The sequence below is a fragment of the Taudactylus pleione genome, unplaced genomic scaffold (genome assembly GCF_031769625.1).
Source record: "Taudactylus pleione unplaced genomic scaffold, aTauple2 ptg001289l, whole genome shotgun sequence".
In the NCBI taxonomy this organism is placed as follows: domain Eukaryota; kingdom Metazoa; phylum Chordata; class Amphibia; order Anura; family Myobatrachidae; genus Taudactylus; species Taudactylus pleione.
Window position 1 is genome coordinate 369,316 of NW_028285689.1, and position 25,283 is coordinate 394,598.

Genomic DNA, 25,283 nt, shown 5'->3' on the forward strand with positions numbered 1-25,283 from the left:
TTCACCGCCAGAGTTGCAGTGACAGGAATTGGGCATACAGTTTGGAAGTACATGTGGCATTGGCGAGCCAAATCACGGAATTTCACAAGATCTCCATCAAAGTAGATAGATGGCTAGGCATCAGCTGGAGACTTGGATGTCTGGACAGATGATGAACATTCTCAAACCTCTGGCATTGGAGGGTTACAACAGATAGAGGACACAAAGACTATTGGACAGGCAGTGGACATGGCAAGAGGGTAGAGGGATGGCATTCTCTCAGAAGCAAACATACTGGAGTTCCTCACTGGGACTAATGAACAGGAGTGCCCAATGGGACAGACAGAAAGGATTCCCAACTGGGACTGATGGACAGGAACATCCCACCGGAATATGTCACTAGAGGCCCCTCCTGGGGTTTTTAGCACTAGAAACCCCATCTAGGTTTTTGGCACTAGAGACCACCCTGGGGTTTTGACACTAGACAATTCTCCTGGGGGGTTTGATGCTCAAAGTCCTCTCCCACTGCTGGAAACTCAGGTGTTCTCCTGGGGCTGTAGATTGCAATGTCTCACCAGGGCTGGAGATTCAGATGTCCCTCCCAGGGCTGGAAATTCAGATGTCCCTCCTGGAGCAGGAAATTCAAGACTCCTTAGATCTATGGAACTTTGAGTCAACTTGTCCCGGACAGCACTCTCTGGACTAGCAGATGGAAGTCTCTCAGACTGAAATCCTTGACTAAGAACAGCAGACAGAAGTCCTTGACTGGGACCAACAAACAGAAGTTCCTCTTTGAGACTGGCAGATTTTGAACCTCTCCATGAGGCTAGAAGACTTGAAGGCCTTCCTTGGGCAAAATACTTGGAACTCTCTTCAGTAGCAAAAGATACATTTGGAACTTGAGGTTGTCCCTCGACACCATTCTTTAGTTTAGAAATAGGATGAGTTTGAATAAAATGTCCAGAACCCCTACAGTAGAAACAGAGTTCATTACCTCTACCAGACTGATGTTCAGCTTCTGAGAGACTAGGTCATAGGAAACTGCAGAACTAGCATTGATTCTGAGCAGGAGTAAAACATCTTGCATTTATAGTTCCAATTTCACAAATAATTTTTTCTCTGAGAAGCACTTAGCAGTGTAATTCGCAGAAGGTAACATCTCGGGATCCGGGAGCCTCTCCAAGACCTCAGGCATTACCAAAAGTGTACTGGTTAACTGATTTTGCACTTAAACTAGCATTTCACTGAATACCCCGAGTCACGCTAATAAAAGAGAAGTGGTAGCTCAGAGGCTTGAGGGTTTAGTGGTGGTAAGTATACTCTCACAGGCAGTATGCCTGTAGAGAAATTGTTAAGTTGCAGTTCAACATGGATCCCACGCCGTTTACAGACTTCTCTTTTCAAATTTGGATCACGGTCGTGTCCATCTGGAGTTGGCAATTTCAGATAAGGATTTAAGGTGTTGGGGGTAACTTAGAGAATCTGGGGAACAGAACTGAATTGATAAATAGTATGTTGAATATTATCCAGACGCGTAGACAGCTCCTGCAGGAACTGCATAACCTGTCTCTGAGTAGACTTTAATCCTGCAGATGTCTCACAAGTTCAGAATCCATTAATCCAGTTTGAACTGAGAGCTGGTTTGGAGGCTATGTGAAGTAAATTAGGTGGCTTGATTAAGTTCCTTCGCATGGACTAAGGATTGAGGAGATGAGCAGGCTCTAGATAGGAAATAGCAAGGTTTGAGTCCTATGAGATACTGTAACTAATATAATGTAACCAGGCCATAACCAGTATAGCGTATGGTAACCGGGATAGGACCAGTGTAGCAATAAGTAAATGGGCAGGGACCGTATAGCCATAGGAGATCAGGGGAGACCAGGCTGGGACATATATATTAGTAGGTGCCCAGGTTTGGACTGGTATAGAAATAGGTGACCAGGCTGGGACCGGTATAGCAATAGGTAACCGGGCTTGGATCAGTATAGCAATAGATTACTGGGCTAGGACCAGTATAGCAGTAACTAATTTGGCTGGGACCTGTATAACAATAAATAAACAGGCTGGGAAAGGCAATGCAACTGGTAACCAGGCTGGGACCAACAATGTAACTGGTAACCTGGCTGGGACCGGTAATAGATGAGTTGTAGCTGAGAATGATAATATGTATTTGGAATTTGAGCAGATAGAGCTGCAGGTGGTGGTAGTGAGCACTTGCTGAGAGGACCAATTTGTATTTAGTAGTTGAGCAGTGTGAACATCAGGTGGTGCTAGTGAGCACTTGCTGAGAAAACCAGGTTGTATAGTGTAGGTGAGCAGTGTGAACATCAGGTGGTGCTAGTGAGCACTTGGTGAGAGGACCAGGTTGTATAGTGTAGGTGAGCAGTGTGAACATCAGGTGGTGCTAGTGAGCACTTGGTGAGAGGACCAGGTTGTATAGTGTAGGTGAGCAGTGTGAACATCAGGTGGTGCTAGTGAGCACTTGCTGACAGGACCAGGTTGTATAGTGTAGGTGAGCAGTGTGAACAACAGGTGGTGCTTGTGAGCACTTGCTGAGAGCACCAGGTTGTATAGTGTAGGTGAGCAGTGTGAACATCAGGTGGTGCTAGTGAGCACTTGCTGAGAGGACCAGGTTGTATTTAGTAGGTGAGCAGTGTGAACATCAGCTGGTGCTAGTGAGCACTTGGTGAGAGGACCAGGTTGTATAGTGTAGGTGAGCAGTGTGAACATCAGATGGTGCTAGTGAGCACTTGCTGAGAGGACCAGGCTGTATAGTGTAGGTGAGCAGTGTGAACATCAGGTGGTGCTAGTGAGCACTTGGTGAGAGGACCAGGTTGTATAGTGTAGGTGAGCAGTGTGAACATCAGGTGGTGCTAGTGAGCACTTGCTGAGAGGACTAGGTTGTACAGTGTAGGTGAGCAGTGTGAACAGTAGGTGGTGCTAGTGAGCACTTGCTGAGAGGACCAGGTTGTACAGGGTAGGTGAGCAGTGTGAACATCAGGTGGTGCTAGTGAGCACTTGCTGAGAGGACCAAGTTGTATAGTGTAGGTGAGCAGTGTGAACATCAGCTGGTGCTAGTGAGCACTTGGTGAGAGGACCAGGTTGTATAGTGTAGGTGAGCAGTGTGAACATCAGGTGGTGCTAGTGAGCACTTGCTGAGAGGACCAGGTTGTATAGTGTAGGTGAGCAGTGTGAACATCAGGTGGTGCTAGTGAGCACTTGCTGAGAGCACCAGGTTGTATTTAGTAGGTGAGCAGTGTGAACAACAGGTGGTGCTAGTGAGCACTTGCTGAGAGCACCAGGTTGTATAGTGTAGGTGAGCAGTGTGAACATCAGGTGGTGCTAGTGAGCACTTGGTGAGAGGACCAGGTTGTATAGTGTAGGTGAGCAGTGTGAACATCAGATGGTGCTAGTGAGCACTTGCTGAGAGGACTAGGTTGTACAGTGTAGGTGAGCAGTGTGAACAGTAGGTGGTGCTAGTGAGCACTTGCTGACAGGACCAGGTTGTACAGGGTAGGTGAGCAGTGTGAACATCAGGTGGTGCTAGTGAGCACTTTGTGAGAGGACCAAGTTGTATAGTGTAGGTGAGCAGTGTGAACATCAGCTGGTGCTAGTGAGCACTTGGTGAGAGGACCAGGTTGTATAGTGTAGTTGAGCAGTGTGAACATCAGGTGGTGCTAGTGAGCACTTGCTGAGAGGACCAGGTTGTACAGGGTAGGTGAGCAGTGTGAACATCAGGTGGTGCTAGTGAGCACTTGCTGAGAGGACCAGGTTGTATAGTGTAGGTGAGCAGTGTGAACATCAGCTGGTGCTAGTGAGCACTTGGTGAGAGGACCAGGTTGTATAGTGTAGGTGAGCAGTGTGAACATCAGGTGGTGCTAGTGAGCTCTTGCTGAGAGGACCAGGTTGTATTTAGTAGGTGAGCAGTGTGATCATCAGGTGGTGCTAGTGAGCACTTGCTGAGAGGACCAGGTTGTATTTAGTAGGTGAGCAGTGTGAACATCAGCTGGTGCTAGTGAGCACTTGCTGAGAGGACCAGGTTGTATAGTGTAGGTGAGCAGTGTGAACATCAGATGGTGCTAGTGAGCACTTGCTGAGAGGACCAGGCTGTATAGTGTAGGTGAGCAGTGTGAACATCAGGTGGTGCTAGTGAGCACTTGCTGAGAGGACCAGGTTGTATTTAGTAGGTGAGCAGTATGAACATCAGGTGGTGCTAGTGAGCACTTGCTGAGAGGACCAGGTTGTATAGTGTAGGTGAGCAGTGTGAACATCAGGTGGTGCTAGTGAGCACTTGCTGAGAGGACCAGGTTGTATAGTGTAGGTGAGCAGTGTGAACATCAGGTGGTGCTAGTGAGCACTTGATATGCTGTAGCAGAGAAGCACTGATTAAGTGGGCTAACACAAGTGCAATGCTGAACGCAGATTCCCGTAATCGCACGCAGCCCTTCAATGCTGCTGCTTGATTGACAGGCAGAGGCATTTAAGGGGCAGTGTGGGGGCTGGGAAATGGGGGCATGTCCGCCCATTTTCAGGGAGTGGCAAGGCCAGCGACTGATGCAAGCTTACTCAGCTGGCTGGCGGCCCGGCGCCGTCCACAATTCAACCATTGATTGTCACGATGGTGATCCCAGCCTTTGACCTCGGTTGCAGTGCTGGGATCACAAATGCAGCAGAGGGTGTCATACACATATCCTCCAAACCATATTAGCGAGGACGGTGCCTGCGTGAAGCTTTACAATTCTGTCCAAAGCTGAATCATCCCCAAGGTTTTCAATAGATAGCTGTCTGCAAGTCAGACTCCCGGTAATAGCAGCAATCTCCCTGTCTCCCTGATTTCACCCCCATTATGAAGATGTTATATAACAGAGATATATACATTTAAATGGGGTCATTAGTATCATATCCCTGCATTGGGTATAAGGCACAATGATCCCTATGGCTACATGTATTTTCTGAAAAGTATCAGTGTGTTTTCAGTAACAAACAGATCATACTAACTGCTTTGGGATGCGTTTACATTTGGATTTATGTAAATTTTATGACACGTCACTTAGATGTAGCAGTACACGTCCACTTTACCGCTGCGCTCATAGGTGCTGATTTCACAATCTCTCTGAAAAGCTTTTTCAAAAGTAGGAAAGTTGCAGCAGGTTGATAGTAGCAATGTGAGAATTGCTCTTATATGCAGATTGGTACTGCAGGGATTTGCAGAATGGAGCTGCGGATGTTTGTATTATGGTAACTACAAGAGATTGCAGGGTGGAGCTGCAGGTGCGTTGCAGAATGGAGCTGCGGATGTTTGTAGTATGGTAACTACAAGATATTGCAGGTTGGAGCTGCAGGTGCATTGCAGAATGGAGCTGCGGATGTTTGTAGTATGGTAACTACAAGATATTGCAGGTTGGAGCTGCAGGTGCATTGTAGAATGGAGCTGCGGATGTTTGTATTATGGTAACTACAAGAGATTGCAGGGTGGAGCTGCAGGTGCGTTGCAGAATGGAGCTGCGGATGTTTGTAGTATGGTAACTACAAGAGATTGCAGGGTGGAGCTGCAGGTGCATTGCAGAATGGAGCTGCGGATGTTTGTAGTATGGTAACTTCAAGAGATTGCAGGTTGGAGCTGCAGGTGCGTTGCAGAATGGAGCTGCGGATGTTTGTATTATGGTAACTACAAGAGATTGCAGGTTGGAGCTGCAGGTGCGTTGCAGAATGGAGCTGCGGATGTTTGTATTATGGTAACTTCAAGAGATTGCAGGTTGGAGCTGCAGGTGCATTGCAGAATGGAGCTGCGGATGTTTGTATTATGGTAACTACAAGAGATTGCAGGTTGGAGCTGCAGGTGCGTTGCAGAATGGAGCTGCGGATGTTTGTAGTATGGTAACTACAAGAGATTGCAGGTTGGAGCTGCAGGTGCGTTGCAGAATGGAGCTGCGGATGTTTGTAGTATGGTAACTACAAGAGATTGCAGGGTGGAGCTGCAGGTGCATTGCAGAATGGAGACATGGATGTTTGTAGTGTGGTAATTACAAGAGATTGCAGGGTGGAGCTGCAGGTGCGTTGCAGAATGGAGCTGCAGATGTTTGTAGTATGGTAACTTCAAGAGATTGCAGGTTGGAGCTGCAGGTGCGTTGCAGAATGGAGCTGCGGATGTTTGTAGTGTGGTAATTAAAAGAGATTGCAGGTTGGAGCTGCAGGTGCGTTGCAGAATGGAGCTGCGGATGTTTGTATTATGGTAACTACAAGAGATTGCAGGTTGGTGCTGCAGGTGCATTGCAGAATGGAGCTGCGGATGTTTGTAGTATGGTAACTACAAGATATTGCAGGTTGGAGCTGCAGGTGCGTTGCAGAATGGAGCTGCGGATGTTTGTATTATGGTAACTACAAGAGATTGCAGGTTGGTGCTGCAGGTGCCTTGCAGAATGGAGCTGCGGATGTTTGTAGTATGGTAACTGCAAGAGATTGCAGGTTGGTGCTGCAGGTGCGTTGCAGAATGGAGCTGCGGATGTTTGTATTATGGTAACTACAAGAGATTGCAGGTTGGAGCTGCAGGTGCTCTGCAGAATGGAGCTGCGGATGTTTGTAGTATGGTAACTACAAGATATTGCAGGTTGGAGCTGCTGGTGCGTTGCAGAACGGAGCCGCGGATGTTTGTATTATGGTACCTACAAGATATTGCAGGTTGGAGCTGCAGGTACATTGCAGAATGGAGCTGCGGATGTTGTAGTATGGTAACTACAAGATATTGCAGGTTGGAGCTGCAGGTGCGTTGCAGAATGGAGCTGCGGATGTTTGTAGTATGGTAACTACAAGAGATTGCAGGTTGGTGCTGCAGGTGCTTTGCAGAATGGAGCTGCGGATGTTTGTTGTATGGTAACTACAAGAGATTGCAGGTTGGTGCTGCAGGTGCCTTGCAGAATGGAGCTGCGGATGTTTGTATTATGGTAACTACAAGAGATTGCAGGTTGGAGCTGCAGGTGCCTTGCAGAATGGAGCTGCGGATGTTTGTATTATGGTAACTACAAGAGATTGCAGGTTGGAGCTGCAGGTGCGTTGCAGAATGGAGCTGCGGATGTTTGTAGTATGGTAACTACAAGAGATTGCAGGTTGGAGCTGCAGGTGCGTTGCAGAATGGAGCTGCGGATGTTTGTATTATGGTAGCTACAAGAGATTGCAGGTTGGTGCTGCAGGTGCTTTGCAGAATGGAGCTGCGGATGTTTGTATTATGGTAACTACAAGAGATTGCAGGTTGGTGCTGCAGGTGCCTTGCAGAATGGAGCTGCGGATGTTTGTATTATGGTAACTACAAGATATTGCAGGTTGGAGCTGCAGGTACATTGCAGAATGGAGCTGCGGATGTTTGTAGTATGGTAACTACAAGATATTGCAGGTTGGAGCTGCAGGTACATTGCAGAATGGAGCTGCGGATGTTGTAGTATGGTAACTACAAGATATTGCAGGTTGGAGCTGCAGGTGCGTTGCAGAATGGAGCTGCGGATGTTTGTAGTATGGTAACTACAAGAGATTGCAGGTTGGTGCTGCAGGTGCTTTGCAGAATGGAGCTGCGGATGTTTGTTGTATGGTAACTACAAGAGATTGCAGGTTGGTGCTGCAGGTGCCTTGCAGAATGGAGCTGCGGATGTTTGTATTATGGTAACTACAAGAGATTGCAGGTTGGAGCTGCAGGTGCCTTGCAGAATGGAGCTGCGGATGTTTGTATTATGGTAACTACAAGAGATTGCAGGTTGGAGCTGCAGGTGCGTTGCAGAATGGAGCTGCGGATGTTTGTAGTATGGTAACTACAAGAGATTGCAGGTTGGAGCTGCAGGTGCGTTGCAGAATGGAGCTGCGGATGTTTGTATTATGGTAACTACAAGAGATTGCAGGTTGGTGCTGCAGGTGCTTTGCAGAATGGAGCTGCGGATGTTTGTATTATGGTAACTACAAGAGATTGCAGGTTGGTGCTGCAGGTGCCTTGCAGAATGGAGCTGCGGATGTTTGTATTATGGTAACTACAAGATATTGCAGGTTGGAGCTGCAGGTACATTGCAGAATGGAGCTGCGGATGTTTGTAGTATGGTAACTACAAGAGATTGCAGGTTGGAGCTGCAGGTACATGGCAGAATGGAGCTGCGGATGTTTGTAGTATGGTAACTACAAGATATTGCAGGTTGGTGCTGCAGGTTCCTTGCAGAATGGAGCTGCGGATGTTTGTATTATGGTAACTACAAGATATTGCAAGTTGGAGCTGCAGGTACATTGCAGAATGGAGCTGCGGATGTTTGTAGTATGGTAACTACAAGAGATTGCAGGTTGGAGCTGCAGGTGCGTTGCAGAATGGAGCTGCGGATGTTTGTAGTTTGGTAACTACAAGAGATTGCAGGTTGGAGCTGCAGGTGCATTGCAGAATGGAGCTGCGGATCTTTGAAGTATGGTAACTACAAGAGATTGCAGGTTGGAGCTGCAGGTGCATTGCAGAATGGAGCTGCGGATGTTTGTAGTTTGGTAACTACAAGAGATTGCAGGTTGGAGCTGCAGGTGCATTGCAGAATGGAGCTGCGTGTGTTTGTAGTATGGTAACTACAAGAGATTGCAGGTTGGAGCTGCAGGGTTTTTCCTAATGGTAACTGCACAGGTTTGTAGATTCAAGAGCCAGGAGTAGCTAGAAAACTTCTGAGACAGGAACTCCAAGAAGACTAGTTGAACTAGCAGAGCACAGATGCCTGGGAATGGTTTATATAGGTCACTCTGCACCAGGATTGGACACTGGACCCATGTGAGAAGAAAGTCTCTGTGAATGGCTGCAATGGTGTCTATTGTGGCACCTATGCAGCCCTGAACTGCAGCAACAGGGATATCCTGAGATGACTGGCCAGTGGAGACATGCCAGTCAGTGAATAGGCAACACCAGGTGAGATAAGAGGGTCTAAGATCCATGGGAGTGACAATTTTATCCTATAGCTCCACTCTCTCACTTGCTAAGCAATCATGTATAATGGTCCTCATCTTCTCCCAGTCCTATATCCCTCATCACCTGTTTGCTAAATTCAACTATCTTTTCCTTCCATCGTCCCTTAGTGCACTTGACTGAATCATCCACTTCACCACCAAATATAATCCATTAACCAGGAGAAATCATCTCTTTAGTCTACTCTTTCCTCTCCATCCCTCTGACTAGGACATCCAACTTTAGCATCTTTCACCCTAGTCTTCAGAGATGAAGTCCATATTTTCCTCTTCTCCATACTCTATCTTTCCTCCTGACCTGATCCCTTCCCCTACTGCAATCCTTCCACTTGAGGCATGCTCCCAGATTGCCCACCTACTGTAGTCAATTTAACTATCTCTTCTGACACCTTTCCTACTTCCTTCAAATGCTCCATTATCTCACCATTTCAAAGAAACCCTCATTTGACCTCTACTCCCTCTCCAACTACAACCTGATCTTTTTCCTTCCTTTTGCCTACAAGTTCTTTGAGCATGTGGTATACAGATGCCTTCTTTCCTTCCTCTACACCCACTTTTCTACCTCTTATTCCGCCAAAACTGCCATGACCAAGGTCATTAATCACCACTCCTCCTTACATCTCCAGCCTCATCTCACCGCTCCTCCCAACATCTCCAGCCTCATCTCACTGCTCCTCCCTACATCTCCAGCCTCATTTCCTCACCACTCCTCCCTACATCTCCAGCCTCATCTCGTCACCACTCCTCCCTACATCTCCAGCCTCATCTCCTCACCACTCCTGCCTACATATCCAGCCTCATTACCTCTCCACTCCTCCCTACATCTCCAGCCTCATCTCCTCACCACTCCTCCCTAAATATCCAGCCTCATTTCCTCACTGCTCCTACCTACATCTCTAGCCTCAATTTCTCACTCACTCCTCCTTATATTACCTCACTGGTCCTCCCTCCACCTCCTTCAGTCTCATTACCTCACAACTCCTCCATACATCTCTGGCCTTATTTTCTCATTATTCTTCCCTACATCTCCAGCCTCATTATCTCTCAGCTCCTCCCTCCACCTTCAGCCTCATTTCCTTACTACCCCTGTCTATATCTCCAGCCTCTTTTCCTCATCATTCTAACCCTACATCTACATCCTCATTATCTCTCAGCTCCTCCCTCCACCTTCAGCCTCATTTCCTTACTACTCCTGTCTATATGTCCAGCCTCATTTCCTCATCATTCTAACCCTACATCTCCATCCTCATTATCTCTCAGCTCCTTCCTCCACCTTCAGCCTCATTTCCTCATCAATCTTCCCTACATCTCCATCCTCATTATCTCTAAGCTCCTCCCTCCACCTCCACCCTCATTTCCATACTACTCCTGTCTAAATCTCCAGCCTCATTTCCTCATCATTCTTCCCTACATCTCCAGCCTCATCTCTCGGCTCCTCCCTCCACCTCCAGCCTCATTTCCTTACTACTCCTGTCTACATCTCCAGCCTCATTTCCTCATCATTCTTCCCTACATCTCCAGCCTCATTATCTCTCAGCTCCTGTCTACATCTCCAGCCTCATTTCCTCATCAGTCTTCCCTACATCTCCAGCCTCATTATCTCTCAGCTCCTGTCTACATCTCCAGCCTCATTTCCTCATCATTCTTCCCTACATTTCCAGCCTCATTACCTCTCAGCTCCACCCTCCACCTCCAGCCTAATTTCCTCATCATTCTTCCCTACATCTCCAGCCTCATTACCTCTAAGCTGATCCCTACACCTCCAGCCTATTTACTTCATCATTCCTCCCTACACCTCCATCCTCATTACCTCTAAGCTGCTCCCTACACCTCCAGCCTAATTTCCTCATCATTCTTCCCTACATCTCCAGCCTCATTATCTCTCAGCATCTCCCTCCACCTCCAGCCCCATTTCCTTGCTACTCCTGTGTACATCTCCAGCATCATTATCTCTCAGCTCCTCCCTCCACCTCCAGACTCATTTCCTTACTACTCCTGTCTACATCTCCAGCCTCATTTCCTCATCATTCTTCTCTACATCTCCAGCCTCATTATCTCTCAGCTCCTCCCTCCACCTCCAGCCTCATTTCCTTACTACTCCTGTCTACATCTCCAGCCTCATTTCCACATCAGTCTTCCCAACATCTCCAGCCTCATTACCTCTCAGCTCCTCCCCCCACCTCCAGCCTCATTTCCTCATCAGTCTTCCTTACATCTCAGCCTCATTTTCTCTCAGCTCCTCCCTCCACCCTCATTTCCTCATCATTCTTCCCTACATTTCCAGCCTCATTATCTCTCAGCTCCTCCCTCCACCTCCAGCCTCATTTGCTCATAATTCCTCCCTCCACCTGCATCCTCATTATCTCTCAGCTCCTCCCTCCACCTCCAGCTTCATTTGCTCATCATTCCTTCCTACACCTCCATCCTCATTACCTCTAAGCTGATCCCTACACCTCCAGCCTAATTTTCTCTTCATTCCTTTCCACAATGTCAGCCTCATTACCTATTCATTCCTCCCTACACCTCCATCCTCATTACCTCATCATTCCTCCCTACATTTCCATCCTAATTACCTCTAAGCTGCTTCCTACACCTCCAGCCTAAATTCCTCATCAGTCCTCCCTACACCTCCATCCTCATTACCTCTAAGCTGATCCCTACACTTCCAGCCTAATTTCCTCATCATTCCTCCCCACACTGCCAGTCTCATTACCTCATCATTCCTCCCTACACCTCCATCCTGATTACTTCTAAGCTGATCCCTACACCTCCATCCTCATTACCTCTAAGCTGATCCCTATACCTCCAGCCTTATTTCCTCATTGTTCCTCCTAACATCTCCAGTCACATTACCTCCAAGCTCCACCCTATAACTCCATCCTCTACCTCTAAGCTGCTCCCTACACCTCCAGCCTCACACACTACCTCCCACCCTCGTTGCTCTGCTAATGATTTTTGCATCACCTCCTCCTTGATCATCACTTTTAGATTCAGGATATCTCCTGGGCCTGGACATCTGGAGTCCACTCCCTCACTCCATCAAGCTACCCATCCACTAGCAGACCTCAAAAAGACTGCACAATTATGACATTGTAATCATGTAGTTGTTTCAAAGTCTGCGATGTGCCTACACTGAATGAGCAGCTGAACCTGACGTTATCGTCAGGTTGTCCAGCATGTTTGCCTTATGATAGATGTTTAAAACAACCAGCGGGAGCGTGCATCACTGGTCATTTTAGACATTTTTATAAACAATTTGCAGACGATTAATGAACGATTGAACGATATCGTTATCGTTCAATCACTCAATTTAATTGCCAAGTGGATGGGCAGCATTATGGAGGGTACACGCGGTCAGACTGCTCGACAGTCAGATAACTGTAACGATCATTATTTGATCGTCCTGCATGTGCTGGATCAAACATCCAGCACATGCAGCAACCCCCCCCAACTACTGTAATGACCCGCGATCGACGATCACGGGTCCCTATAGTAAACAGGCTAACCTGGCCGATATCAACCATGTGCACGAGCTTTGGTCGACATGCATCGACCATCATTTGGTCGTTGAAAGGGGTAATATTCCGGTCAATATAAATGATCGAACGATAAACGATATTGTTATCGTTCATATCGACCAGGATATATGACCTCCCAGCCATCAATCGTGCCCTTGAAACTCATTTTTCATTCTAGTGCCACGGAATCCTTGTGACGCCTCTAAGTACACAACAATAACTTGATGATTTTAAATCATGTCAATTTACATCTCCACTTCTAAAAACTCTCACTTTAGTAAATATACCCCTAAATGTAATAGGGTCCGAGTTTTTCTCAGCCACTCTTTATACAGGGGACAAAAGTACAGGGGACAAAAGACATATGGGTCCCCCATATTTTCATCAACCAGCACCAGGCTCAGTGAGCCAGTCCTGGTTGTGGAAATACAGGGGAATCAATGAGTAGGGGTTCCCTGTTTTATCCACAACCATCACCAGACTCTTTATAGCGGGGGTGTAATGCCACAGCCATGAGACCCACTTCATGGGGTCACTGGCCAATGCATTTGGACCCCACACTATTCAGCCCTAGCCGGGGATCCCTGGGGTGGTGGGGATCCCCCAATAAAGGGGTACCTCAGGCCTGGGCTGATAGTCCGGGTCTATCCATGGCACCCCTGTGCGGTGGGTGCCTAGTTGATTGAGTAAAAAAATAGAATATATGATATTGTCTTTTACAGAAAAACTAGAAGTACCAGCAAGCCTCCCCGCATGCTGGTACTTTGAGAACCACAAGTACCAGATTGCACAGTATTAAGGGCCTACTGGTACCTCTAGTTGGGATGTAGTTAATATACCTACATGCGGCATGCCGGCTGATGAAATCCCGTTGCCGGAATGCCACTACCCGGCCAGAAGACTAGCGCTGGAATACCGACAGTAGGTGACATGCCGAAGCCGGAATCCCGATAACCGGGATGCCAAATGTAAGTATATTGGGCTTGTTAGGTCTTAGCTGGGGGAGGGGGTGAGAGTTAGGTTTAGCCATCATGGGGATTGGGGTTAGGGATAGGCAAGGGGAGGTTAGGGTTAGGTACCCCCGGGGGTGGGTTAGGGGCAGGCACCACTAGTGGTGGGGGTTAGGGTTAGGCACTAAGGGAGAGGGTTAGGTTTAGGCACTAACAGGGAGGGTTAGGGTAGGGGGGGAAAGTTAGTGTTAGGATGTAGGAACAGAGAGTTATGGGAGAAGGGGGAGGGTAAGTATATTTACTGGACCCTTGTCGGGATCCTGAGCATTGGGAGACTGCTGTCGGTATATTGTCAGCTGCCGGGATTTCATATCCATTCCCTCTAGTTCACCTGTAAAAGAATTATAAAAGAAAAGACAGGACAGGCACACCGTGAAAGTACAACTTTATTATCCAATGCTAGTCTGTAGCATTGGATAATACGGGGGACCCCTACTTATTTTGTCCTCAGTATTTCCACAACCAGGACTGGCACAGAAAAGCTTGGTGCTAGTTGTTCTTTTCAGAGACACGCCTGTGGCTCAACCTTAGGATGAAACCGCTGCGCTCGTCTGACGACCCCCTCCCCATTACCTCCCAGTCACCGCTCAACACTACCCAATATACAGTCAGGTGCATAAATATTGGGACATTGACAAAATTTTCATATTTTGGCCTCTATTCACCACCACAATGGCTTTGAAATGAAACAAACAAGATGTGATTTACCTGCAGACTTTCAGATTTAATTTGAGGGTAATTACATCCAAATCAGGTGAACGGTGTAGGAATTACAACAGCTTCTATATGTGCCTCCCACTTTTTAAGGGGCCAAAAGTAATGGGACTATCAACGCAAAAGCTATTTCATGGACAGGTGTGGGCTATTCCCTCGTTATTCATTATCAATTAAGCAGGTAAAAGGTCTGGAGTTGATTCTAGGTGTGACATTTGCATTTGGAATCAGTTGCTGTCAACTCTCAATATGAGATCCAAAGAGCTGTCACTATCAGTGTAGCAAGCCATCATTAGGCTGAAAGATCAAAACAAACCCATCAGAGAGATAGCAAAAACATTAGGTGTGGCCAAATCAACTGTTTGGAACATTCTTAAAAGGAAAGAACACACAGGAGAGCTCAGCAACACCAAAAGACCCGGAAGACCACGGAAAACAACTGTGGTGGATGACAGAAGAATTATTTCCCTGGTGAAGAAAAACCCCTTCACAACAGTTGGCCAAATCAAGAACACTCTCCAGGAGGTAGGTGTATATGTGTCAAAGTCAACAATCAAGAGAAGACTTCACAAGAGTGAATATAGAGGGTTCACCACAAGATGTAAACCATTGGTGAGCCACAAAACCAGGAAGACCAGATTACAGTTTGCCAAACAACATCTAAAAAAGCCATTACAGTTCTGGAACAACATCCTATGGACAGATGATCAACTTGTACCAGAGTGATGGGAAGAGAAGAGTATGGAGAAGGAAAGGAACTGCTCATGATCCAAAACATACCACCTCATCAGTGAAGCATGGTGGTGGTAGTGTCATGATGTGGGCATGTATGGCTGCCAATGGAACTAGTTCCCTTGTATTTATTGATGATGTGACTGCTGAAAAAAGCAGCAGAATTAATTCTGAAGTGTTTCAGGCAATATTATATGCTCATATTCAGTCAAATGCTTCAAAACTCATTGGACGGCGCTTTACAGTGCAGATGGACAATGACCTGAAGCATACTGCAAAAGCAACCAAAGAGTTTTTTAAGGCTAAAAAGTGGAATGTTATGCAATGGCCAAGTCAATCCCCTGACCTGAATCTGATTGAGCATGCATTTCACTTGATGAAGACAAAACTGAAGGGAAAATGCCCCAAGAACAAGCAGGAACTGAAGACATTTGCAGTAGAGGCCTGGCAGAGCATCACCAGGGATGAAACCCAGCGTCTGGTGATGTCTATGTGTTCCAGACTTCAGGCTGTAATTGCCTGCAAAGGATTTGCAACAAAGTATTAAAAAGTGAAAGTTAGGGGACTTCCGGTGGGCGGAGCATCGCGATGGCCGCGTTTTACTGAAGCTCCATCACCCTCCTGCCTAATCTAACTGCATCTAAAGCTTCCCTCGGTCCCTTCAACACGTGAAGGAGATTTGCTGGCAGTGGAGGGTCAGATAAATCTGACAATAAAAACCTTTTATTATACGGAGGCATATTACCACCGGAGTTCAGCCTGAAAGTATTAAGGCCTAGAGGCATGCGGATGCTGTGAGCCGTTGGCGCCACGAGGCAAACATCCTTCCCAACATTGATCCCTTCATCCACAAATGCGGGGTTCTATCGTGGCTTGCCTACACTACATCGCAGACTTAATAGACCTACTGTGAAAACCCGGCTGCAGGTCCCTCTATCTGCTGTCTCACCCCGGCGCCGGGCTGGGACGGCAGGTGCCATTGAAGACCGGCTGGACGGAGGTTCCGCCTGTGAGTGGAATACAGCATTTGCCTGCTGCCGTGGAAACGGCTGAAATGGATGTCGGAGTGTGATTTCAGCCCTCTGTGAACGCCGCCGATTGCCTCCTGGTGAGCATCCACTTATTGTACTTACCTGCTGTTGCTGTCTGTGGGTAGACCTGCGGTGTCTACGGGCTGCTGTTGGGATGGACTGCTGAGTGTGGACACACGAAGGACCTCTGTGGGATCTTGCTTGTCTGCTGTCCGGCTGCCTGTGAGTGGATCTGCGGAGCTCGCCGGCTAACTCTCCCTTGCATATTCGCGGGAGTACACCTGCTGACTCTCCGGGTCGTAAGGGGCATCCTTCATACTCTGCGGGTGCATCAGTTTCAGGAGATAGTGCCGGTAACACGGGAGGCCAGTGGAGCTTGCCGGGGCTGTTGCATATCGAGCAGCTGATAGGATCTGACACGGCAGTAAATCGGATCTCCTTTAGTGGCTCTCTCTTATCCCCTGGCTCCCGTCTGCCGGTTGCTGCAATCTGAGGGCTGGGGTCCCGTTGTGCCTGCCATTCATCTAAGCAGTTAATATTACCTGGTAGTGCTGCGAGAGTGGACTTAACCCCTACCATACCTGAACACAGGACATCGCCTAATTGAGGAGCTTTCTGGAAACTGACAGACCGTGTCCCCACAGTGTCTTAACCTCTGCAGTGAAACACTTAACCAGAAACAGATGAACTCCTACGGTACATGCCGGTTGCACTGCTTATGTGCGAGAAGTGATTTAAGAGACGGCTGCTCTGTGGGAATTACTGCTAGACGGGGACTCTTCACTCCCGGCAGTCTGGTACTATAAATCACGCTGATTTTTTCCATTTGCTTCACCTTTGCCTCTTCTTTGATAAAACATACCCCTCCCTCCCCCTCCCGTCCCATTCTAATACATTTTACATTTGTGACAATGGTGATTTCACTTCACAGAAGACAAGGCTTCTAATTGTATGCTAATTTTTGTTGGCTTCTAATTATATGCTAATTCTTGTTGGTTTTAATTACATGCTGATTTATGTTTAACTCACATAGCTTTGCTGGGTTACATTTTCACAGAATACTGATTATCCTGATACCATTACCTTCGTTCTGAAAGTTACCTTGTGCAGGACCGCCATCTAGTGGCAAACCATTAATAATACAGTTATATTCAGCATCATTCTGACAAATATTTGTTAAACAAAACAGGGTAATTTGTTTCATAACATTCTATTGTTCTAGTATAAATATGTAATCGTTGTGTATCATCTGGGGGGGATAATATCATCTTTCTGGCCTGCATTTCTCTCCATGGTATGGACAGATACTTCACTAAGATTCAAACACCTAAAATGGGGAAACCACAAAAGCAACTCAGTAAATCTGCTCCTACCAGGGTTTCACCAGTATCTAATTCATTAATTCCAGGGTCTGTGTCCCCTACAACTACGCCCCCTGAAAGCCCACCTTTACATGATGTCCCTGAATCCTCTCAGGTACTCTCCTCAACACAGGCTTCACAAATTGATAAAAAATTGGATGCTATTCAATCATCCATTAATGCAATCCTAACCCACCTTGAGTCTAATACCAAACGGCTTGTTGAGGTTGAACAACGTACAAGTGATAATGAAGATGCCATTTTGGCACTTCAAAACACTCTTGAGGAACAGGCCCAATACATAGCGACTATGGAATCCAAGTTAGATGACTTAGAAAATCGTCACAGACGAAATAACCTAAGGTTCATTGGTATTCCGGAACAAATTAAAGGATCTGACCTGTTTGACCTCCTCTGTACAGATGTTGTCAATACACTTAATGTTCCTACCACTTCTGGTGCGGTGATTATAGAAAGAGCACATCGCATTGGGCCAGAACGGGAAACTCGTAATGCAAATTGTAGACCAGTCATTGCAAAATTTTTGAATTATCGAGATAAAGAGAACATCCTGACAGCATACAGGAAACAGCGCACACTCATGATACGTGACTTTAAGGTCTTGATATTTCAGGACTTTTCGGTCTCTGTCACCCAGAAGCGTAGAGAATTCACCCCTATCTGCAAACATTTGTTTGAAAATAACATTCGCTTTGCTCTGCTATACCCAGCAAAGCTTAGGGTCATGGCTGATGGTAAACCCATTTTTTTTGAGGACCCTCTTTTGGCCAGAAATCACTTTAAAATCTCACAGAACACATCTTCCACCAATCCACCCCCTAATGGATGAATACTTTATCTTAGCGCTAATACACAACAAATTCCATATTGAGTAAGCGTGAATAGCACGCAATTGCAGTTTGATATTTTTTATGTATGGTATGTCTATTAATGATTACCTCCACGCCGTGGAGCGATCATTGCTATTACTGTTCTTGATATACTACATGTTTTCGTTCCTCTTTGTTTTTCTCCTTTCCTTTTTGTTTTCCCCTCTTTTCCTCCTCCCTTTCCTTCTTGGGATGTGCACTCCTGGGGTCTGGTCGTTTGACATTCATAGAACCCTCTTTCGTCTTGCTCGCTGGGATGAGACGGAAGACACTCCATCGCAGTTTCTTGGCTGGTCTCACTGTAGAACTGGGGTAGGTTACAGTCATTGCAATCCTCCTCACCAACTAATATACAACTCAACTCTACTTCCTTCAGATGTATGTCATGGAATGTTGCAGGGCTAAATTCAATTATTAAAAGACGTAAAGTCTTATGTCACCTCAAACGTTTTCGCCCTGACATCATAATGCTTCAGGAAACCCATTGGTTAAAAAATGCTAACTCTACTTTAAAAAGTCCTTGGATACAGGAATGTGTATCTGCCTCATATTGTAAGAAAAAACGTGGGGTAGCTATATTATTTAACAGGAATTTAGTTTATTCTATTTCGGAGACGCTGGCGGACCCTGAGGGCAGATTCCTTTTGATTCATGTCACAATCCAAGGTGAGCGTTTCACATTGCTCAACATATATGCTCCAAATTTCCCTAATTTCTCCTTCTATAGGACTATTTCTAATATACTTATGAAACACGATACACCTAACCTTATAATTGGCGGAGATTTTAATTCGCTTCATGACAGTACTCTGGACCATTCCAATCCACCGAATAGATCTTCTGTCAATCCACGGGAAGGCATCTCCCTCCTTTCTTCTCACCATGCTCTGATCGATGCTTGGAGACTCCAGAGTGCTTCTAGTCGTGAATTCACATTTCACTCTCGAGTACATGACTCTCACTAGAATCGACTACTTTCTAATTGCAGAAACACTATTCTCCCGCATTGCCCAAACTTATATTGATAACATCATTATTTCTGACCACGCCCCTATTGTTTTGGATTTAACGCGACGTACTCCTCTGAATACTTCCTGCCTTTGGCGCTTCCCTTCCTTCCTCTCTCAAAATGAAGATTTTCAAATATACCTAAAAGCCAAATGGCATGAATACTTGGATGATAATATTGAACACTGGGATGACCCAGTACTATTCTGGGAAGCGTCAAAGGCAGTTATGAGGGGTCATGTCATATCTTACTTGGCAAAACGTAATAGAGACCACAAGGAAAAGTTACGCCTTTTAAATAGCAGGTTACAAACCTCTTATAAACGTTATTTGTCTTTTACAACAGCTGAAAATAAATCCCTCTACCTTCAAAATAAACAAGTATTGGAGGCTTTTCTATTGCAAGAGGCTAAACTTAAAACAGATTACACAAAAAATCTATATTTTCGTTGGGGGGGCAAAACAGGTTGACTTCTAGCATTTATGGCCAATCGACAAAAGAAAAGACATTACATCACTAGTCTTTGCGATCCTATAACGGGAGAGACCATTACATCTCAATCTGATATAACAAAACTTTTGGAAGTATATTTCCAAAATTTATATGCAGCTGAAACGTCTAACTTAGCAAATGCAAGCACTTTTCTTAATGAGACAATTCTACCAAAACTATCCACCCAGCAGAGGGAATGTTTAGAAGATAATATCACAGAGGAGGAAGTTCTCATGGCTATTAAATCGCTCAAATTGAATAAATCACCTGGCCCTGACGGCTTTACAGCAAATTACTATAATATCCTAAAAGACGACATTACACCTACACTTACCAATTTACTGCAACAAATCTACTCGAATAACATTGCATATCCCTCATTTAACGAGGCAACAACAATCCTGATTCCCAAACCAGATAGGGATACCTCCTTGTTGTCTTCATACAGACCCATTACTTTGCTTAACCAGGATTATAAAATCTTGGCAAAGATCTTATCGATTAGATTACATAATATGATGCCGACAATCCTTACCCCATATCAACTAGGATTCACAAAAGGCCACCAATCGGTGTTGGGCATTCGCTCGGCAGTTGCAGTTCTGGCCTCCTCCCCAGCGGATCAGAGATCTTCCACTATTTTGTTGAGTTTGGACGCTGAGAAGGCCTTTGACAAAATTCTATGGGAATATTTGTTTCTAGTTCTCGATGCCAGGGAATTTGGTACGTCTTTTATTAATATGATCAAATATCTTTATTTGAATCCATGTACTAAGTTACTTGTCAATGGCCTTCTCGGCAACACATTACATATGTTTAGAGGTACGAGACAGGGGTGTCCGCTCTCACCCCTTTTATTCAATTTAGCACTTGACCCGCTAATCCGTTCTCTTCAAGATTGGTCGCTGTTGCGCGGTGCTTCCATTGGAGATTACGAATTAAAGCTTATAGCTTTTGCGGATGATCTCATGCTTTTCATATCTAATCCAGAGGTTAGTTTGACCCCCTTGTTCGAAAAATTGGAACGATTTGGTCACATTTCTGGATTTACTATTAACTTTACTAAATCTACGGAACTAGCTTTGGGTAATAGACCTTTTAGACCTAGAGACAATTTAGGAGGCTTAAAATGGGCATCTTCCAGCATACCTTATCTGGGTATACAATTACCCAAGAATATTAACAACCTATATTCTTTAAATGTTACCTCAATAATAAATAAAATTTGTGCGGAAATGGACAGCTGGCAACATTTTCAGCTTTCTTACCTAGGAAGGGCCAATCTAATAAAAATGATAATTTTCCCTAAACTGCTATACCCTCTACAAGTCCTCCCGATACTTCTCACTTTAACTGATATTAAAATGATAGATGCCGCATTTCGGAAATTTATCTGGATTAACAAAAAACCAAAACTTAGTTTGAAAATTCTTCAACGCACTAAAGAAGAGGGGGGAATTAACTTTCCCCATACTCTCCTTTATAACCAAGCTGCAATATGTAGATACATTCATGACTGGATTCTACATAGAAATCATTTCGCCCACTATGAATTAGAGAGACAGTTCCTATCTGGTTTGGACTTGGTCTACTTCTTACATATGCCTAAACACGATATACCACCGCACTTGCTTGATAACCCACTCCTGATGTCAACATGGTCAACATGGCACTCGATACGTAACAAATTTAAAATTCATGCTTCCTACTCACTACATCTCCCTCTGCTGGGAAACAATGACTTTCAGAATGGGTCTGCAACACATCCTTTCCGAAGGTGGGACTCACTGGGCCTTCGTACAGTTAGACATTTCACTAATTCTTCACTTAAACGCCCATTAACGTTTGAACAGGCACATACACAATACGATTTTCTTCATTCTTGTAACTTGGCCTTCCTACAGGCACAACACTACACCAGTAAAATATTATCTTTTTTATCTCCCTTGGATTGGGATAATAGGTTAGACACTGCCTTATTGTCTGCTGGCTATCCATATAGGGCTATATCCCTGTTTTACCACCTACTAAGAATTCCTTACTTTACGGGAACATTCTCCACTGGTATCACTAAGTGGCAGACTTGCTTTCCAAATCTAACAGAAACTAATATTTTGCGCACGCTACAGTATTCCCTCCAAACATTGACAGCTACAACTTACAGAGAAATGTTCTACAGATTATTCTATAGGAGCTATCTTTCTCCCAAACGTTGTCACTTGATTGGTATTGCAACCTCCTCTGCGTGTCCAAAATGCGCCCATTTAGAGGCATCTTTATACCACTGCCTATGGGACTGTGGGGTCATCAAGAAATTTTGGATGGAAGTGAAACAATATGTGCTAGCTGACCTAATCAATTATCTTCCATTAACACCAGAATGGGCAATATTGGGTTATATTCCAGGAATAACTAGAGTTTCCAAGGGTTGTAAAAAATTATTATTAATTATTTTGGCTGTAGCTAAAAAATGTATCCTGCAACAATGGATTGCTCCTACCCCTCCTTCATTATCCATGTTCAAAGAGAAATTATTTTATAGTTTCAAAATGGATTGGGTCAACTCTTCTATCAACAAGGAAAAGAAAGCAGAACAATTCTTCTTAATTTGGGAAAGCTTTATTGAGGCTTTAAATCCTGAGATTAAAAGACAAATACAACAGTGTTTCAAATCAACACAATGGTATGAAACTAGAATACTGCTACAAGACCCCCCAATACCTTACGCTTAAGAGAAAACAAAAAAAAAACCCACATAAATAAAAGAAGAGTAGTGAGGGATTGACCCTGGGAGTGCATGGCTCATAACCCCCACCCCACTTTATTTCCTCTTCTTCTCTGTTTTTTTTATTTATTTATTTTCTCCCTTTTTTTTTCATCTCTCTCTTCTTATACTTATCACCCCCCCACCCCCCCAATCACCCATCTACTTTTTTCCCCCTTCATTTCTTCTATTATGGTTGAAGTCATTATAATATATTACTGTTTAATTTTCAATTGATCGGTAAAAAGAGAAAATTGTAGCAAGTCTATTACCTCAAACCACAAGCGAACTGTATGCTATAAATTGTGATTATGTCATTGTTTCTTGTCATATTTACTTGTGTACCAGAGTGTATTTGTTGACTTCAATAAAAACAATTTTGAAAAAAAACAAAAAAGTGAAAGTTAGATTTAGGATTGTGTAGTTTGTCCCATTACTTTTGGCCCCTTAAAAAGGTGGGAGGCACATATAGAAACCGTTGTAATTCCTACACCGTTCACCTGATTTGGATGTAATTACCCTCAAATGAAATCTGAAAGTCTGCAGGTAAATCACATCTTGTTTGTTTCATTTCAAAGCCATTGTGGTGGTGAATAGAGGCCAAAATATGAGAATTCTGTCAATGTCCCAATATTTATGCACCTGACTGTATATATGTACGTCAAAGACTGTGCATCCAAATCTGTCATCTGTCCTGTCTCTGTACCATCCTCCTTACACCTGCGCAGTGCCACTCAGGTACGTGCGCAAACACATAATATCGCTTTACTGCGTCCGATATCAGCGCTTTGTCTGACTCAGAATCAGGCTCATTATGTTAGGTTATCACTATTATGTCAATGCAGTCCCTATATTTATTTAGCCTAAGCTGTACATATGTATAATAAGCTAATCTGCAGGCTTTTCATGGCTCACACTGGCAGTGGGACCACCCCAAACCCCAGGGACTGCTCACATGTAGGGCGCTTACTCCCAAAGGTCTAATATCAGCCCCCGGTGACCATATTCCTAGAGGACAGCCTGCTGCCATCGCCCCTTCCCAACACCCAGAAAGGTGCCCGCCCTAAGTGATGCCACTCTGCTGGGAAAGTGCTATGAACAGGGGAACTGTGTATGGTGAATTTGTCCCCCCTAATATGACTGTGATTTGCAGATACAGCCTGGCGGTGACGCGGCACAGCGACTCCGAGCTAAGCAGCAGCAGTTTGTACGCTCAGTGTGACCCGTGGGAACCCACAGTCTATTTTGAGAATTTCATCCGCAACAATGAGGACATTGTAAACACTGTGAGTAATACACATACACACATATATACATACACACATATATACATACACACATATACACATACACACATATATACATACACACATATATACACACACATACACACATATATACACACATATACACACATACATACACACACATACACACATATATACACACACACATATATACATACACACATATATACACACATATATACATACACACACATACACACATATATACACACACATACATATACACATATATACATACACACATATATACACACATATATACATACACACATATATACACACATATATACATACACACACATACACACATATATACACACACACATACATACACACACATATACACATATATACATACACACATACATACACACATATATACATACACACATACATATACACATACACACATATATACACACACATACACACATATATACATACACACATACATACACACACATATACACATATATACATACACACATACATACACACATATATACATACACACATACATACACACATACATACACACATATATACATACACACATACATACACACATACATACACACATACATACACACATATATACATACACACATACATATACACATACACACATATATACACACACATACACACATATATACATACACACATACATACACACATATACACATATATACATACACACATACATACACACATATATACATACACACATACATATACACATACACACATATATACACACACATACACACATATATACACACACACATACATATACACATACATACACACATATACACATACATACACACATATATACACACACACATACATATACACATACACACATATATACACACACATACACACATATATACATACACACATACACACACATACACACATATATACACACACACATACATATATACATACACACATACATATACACATACACACATATATACACACACATACACACATATATACACACACACATACATATACACATACATACACACATATACACATACATACACACATATATACACACACACATACATATACACATACACACATATATACACACACATACACACATATATACATACACACATACATACACACACATACACACATATATACACACACACATACATATACACAACAATGAGGACATTGTAAACACTGTGAGTAATACAGATACACACACACATATATACACACACACAACGAGTACATTGTAAACACTGTCAGTAATACAGATACACACACACACATACAGTACATACACACACATACATATACACATACATATACACAACAATGAGGACATTGTAAACACTGTGAGTAATACAGATACACACACACATATATACACACACACAACGAGTACATTGTAAATACTGTCAGTAATACAGATACACACACACATATATACACACACACAACGAGTACATTGTAAATACTGTCAGTAATACAGATACACACACA

General features: G+C 44.3%; 1 protein-coding gene across 1 annotated transcript in view; it reads left to right on the forward strand.

Annotated features, from left to right (window-relative positions):
• The window catches only part of LOC148443365 (diamine oxidase [copper-containing]-like), a 91,299-nt gene that overhangs the window by 57,657 nt on the left and 8,359 nt on the right, over positions 1-25,283 (forward strand). Inside the window, exon 4 of the mRNA XM_088462928.1 lies at positions 23,618-23,750. Within this exon, the coding sequence (XP_088319054.1) occupies positions 23,618-23,750 (133 nt within the window). The remainder of the gene's footprint in view (positions 1-23,617; positions 23,751-25,283) is intronic.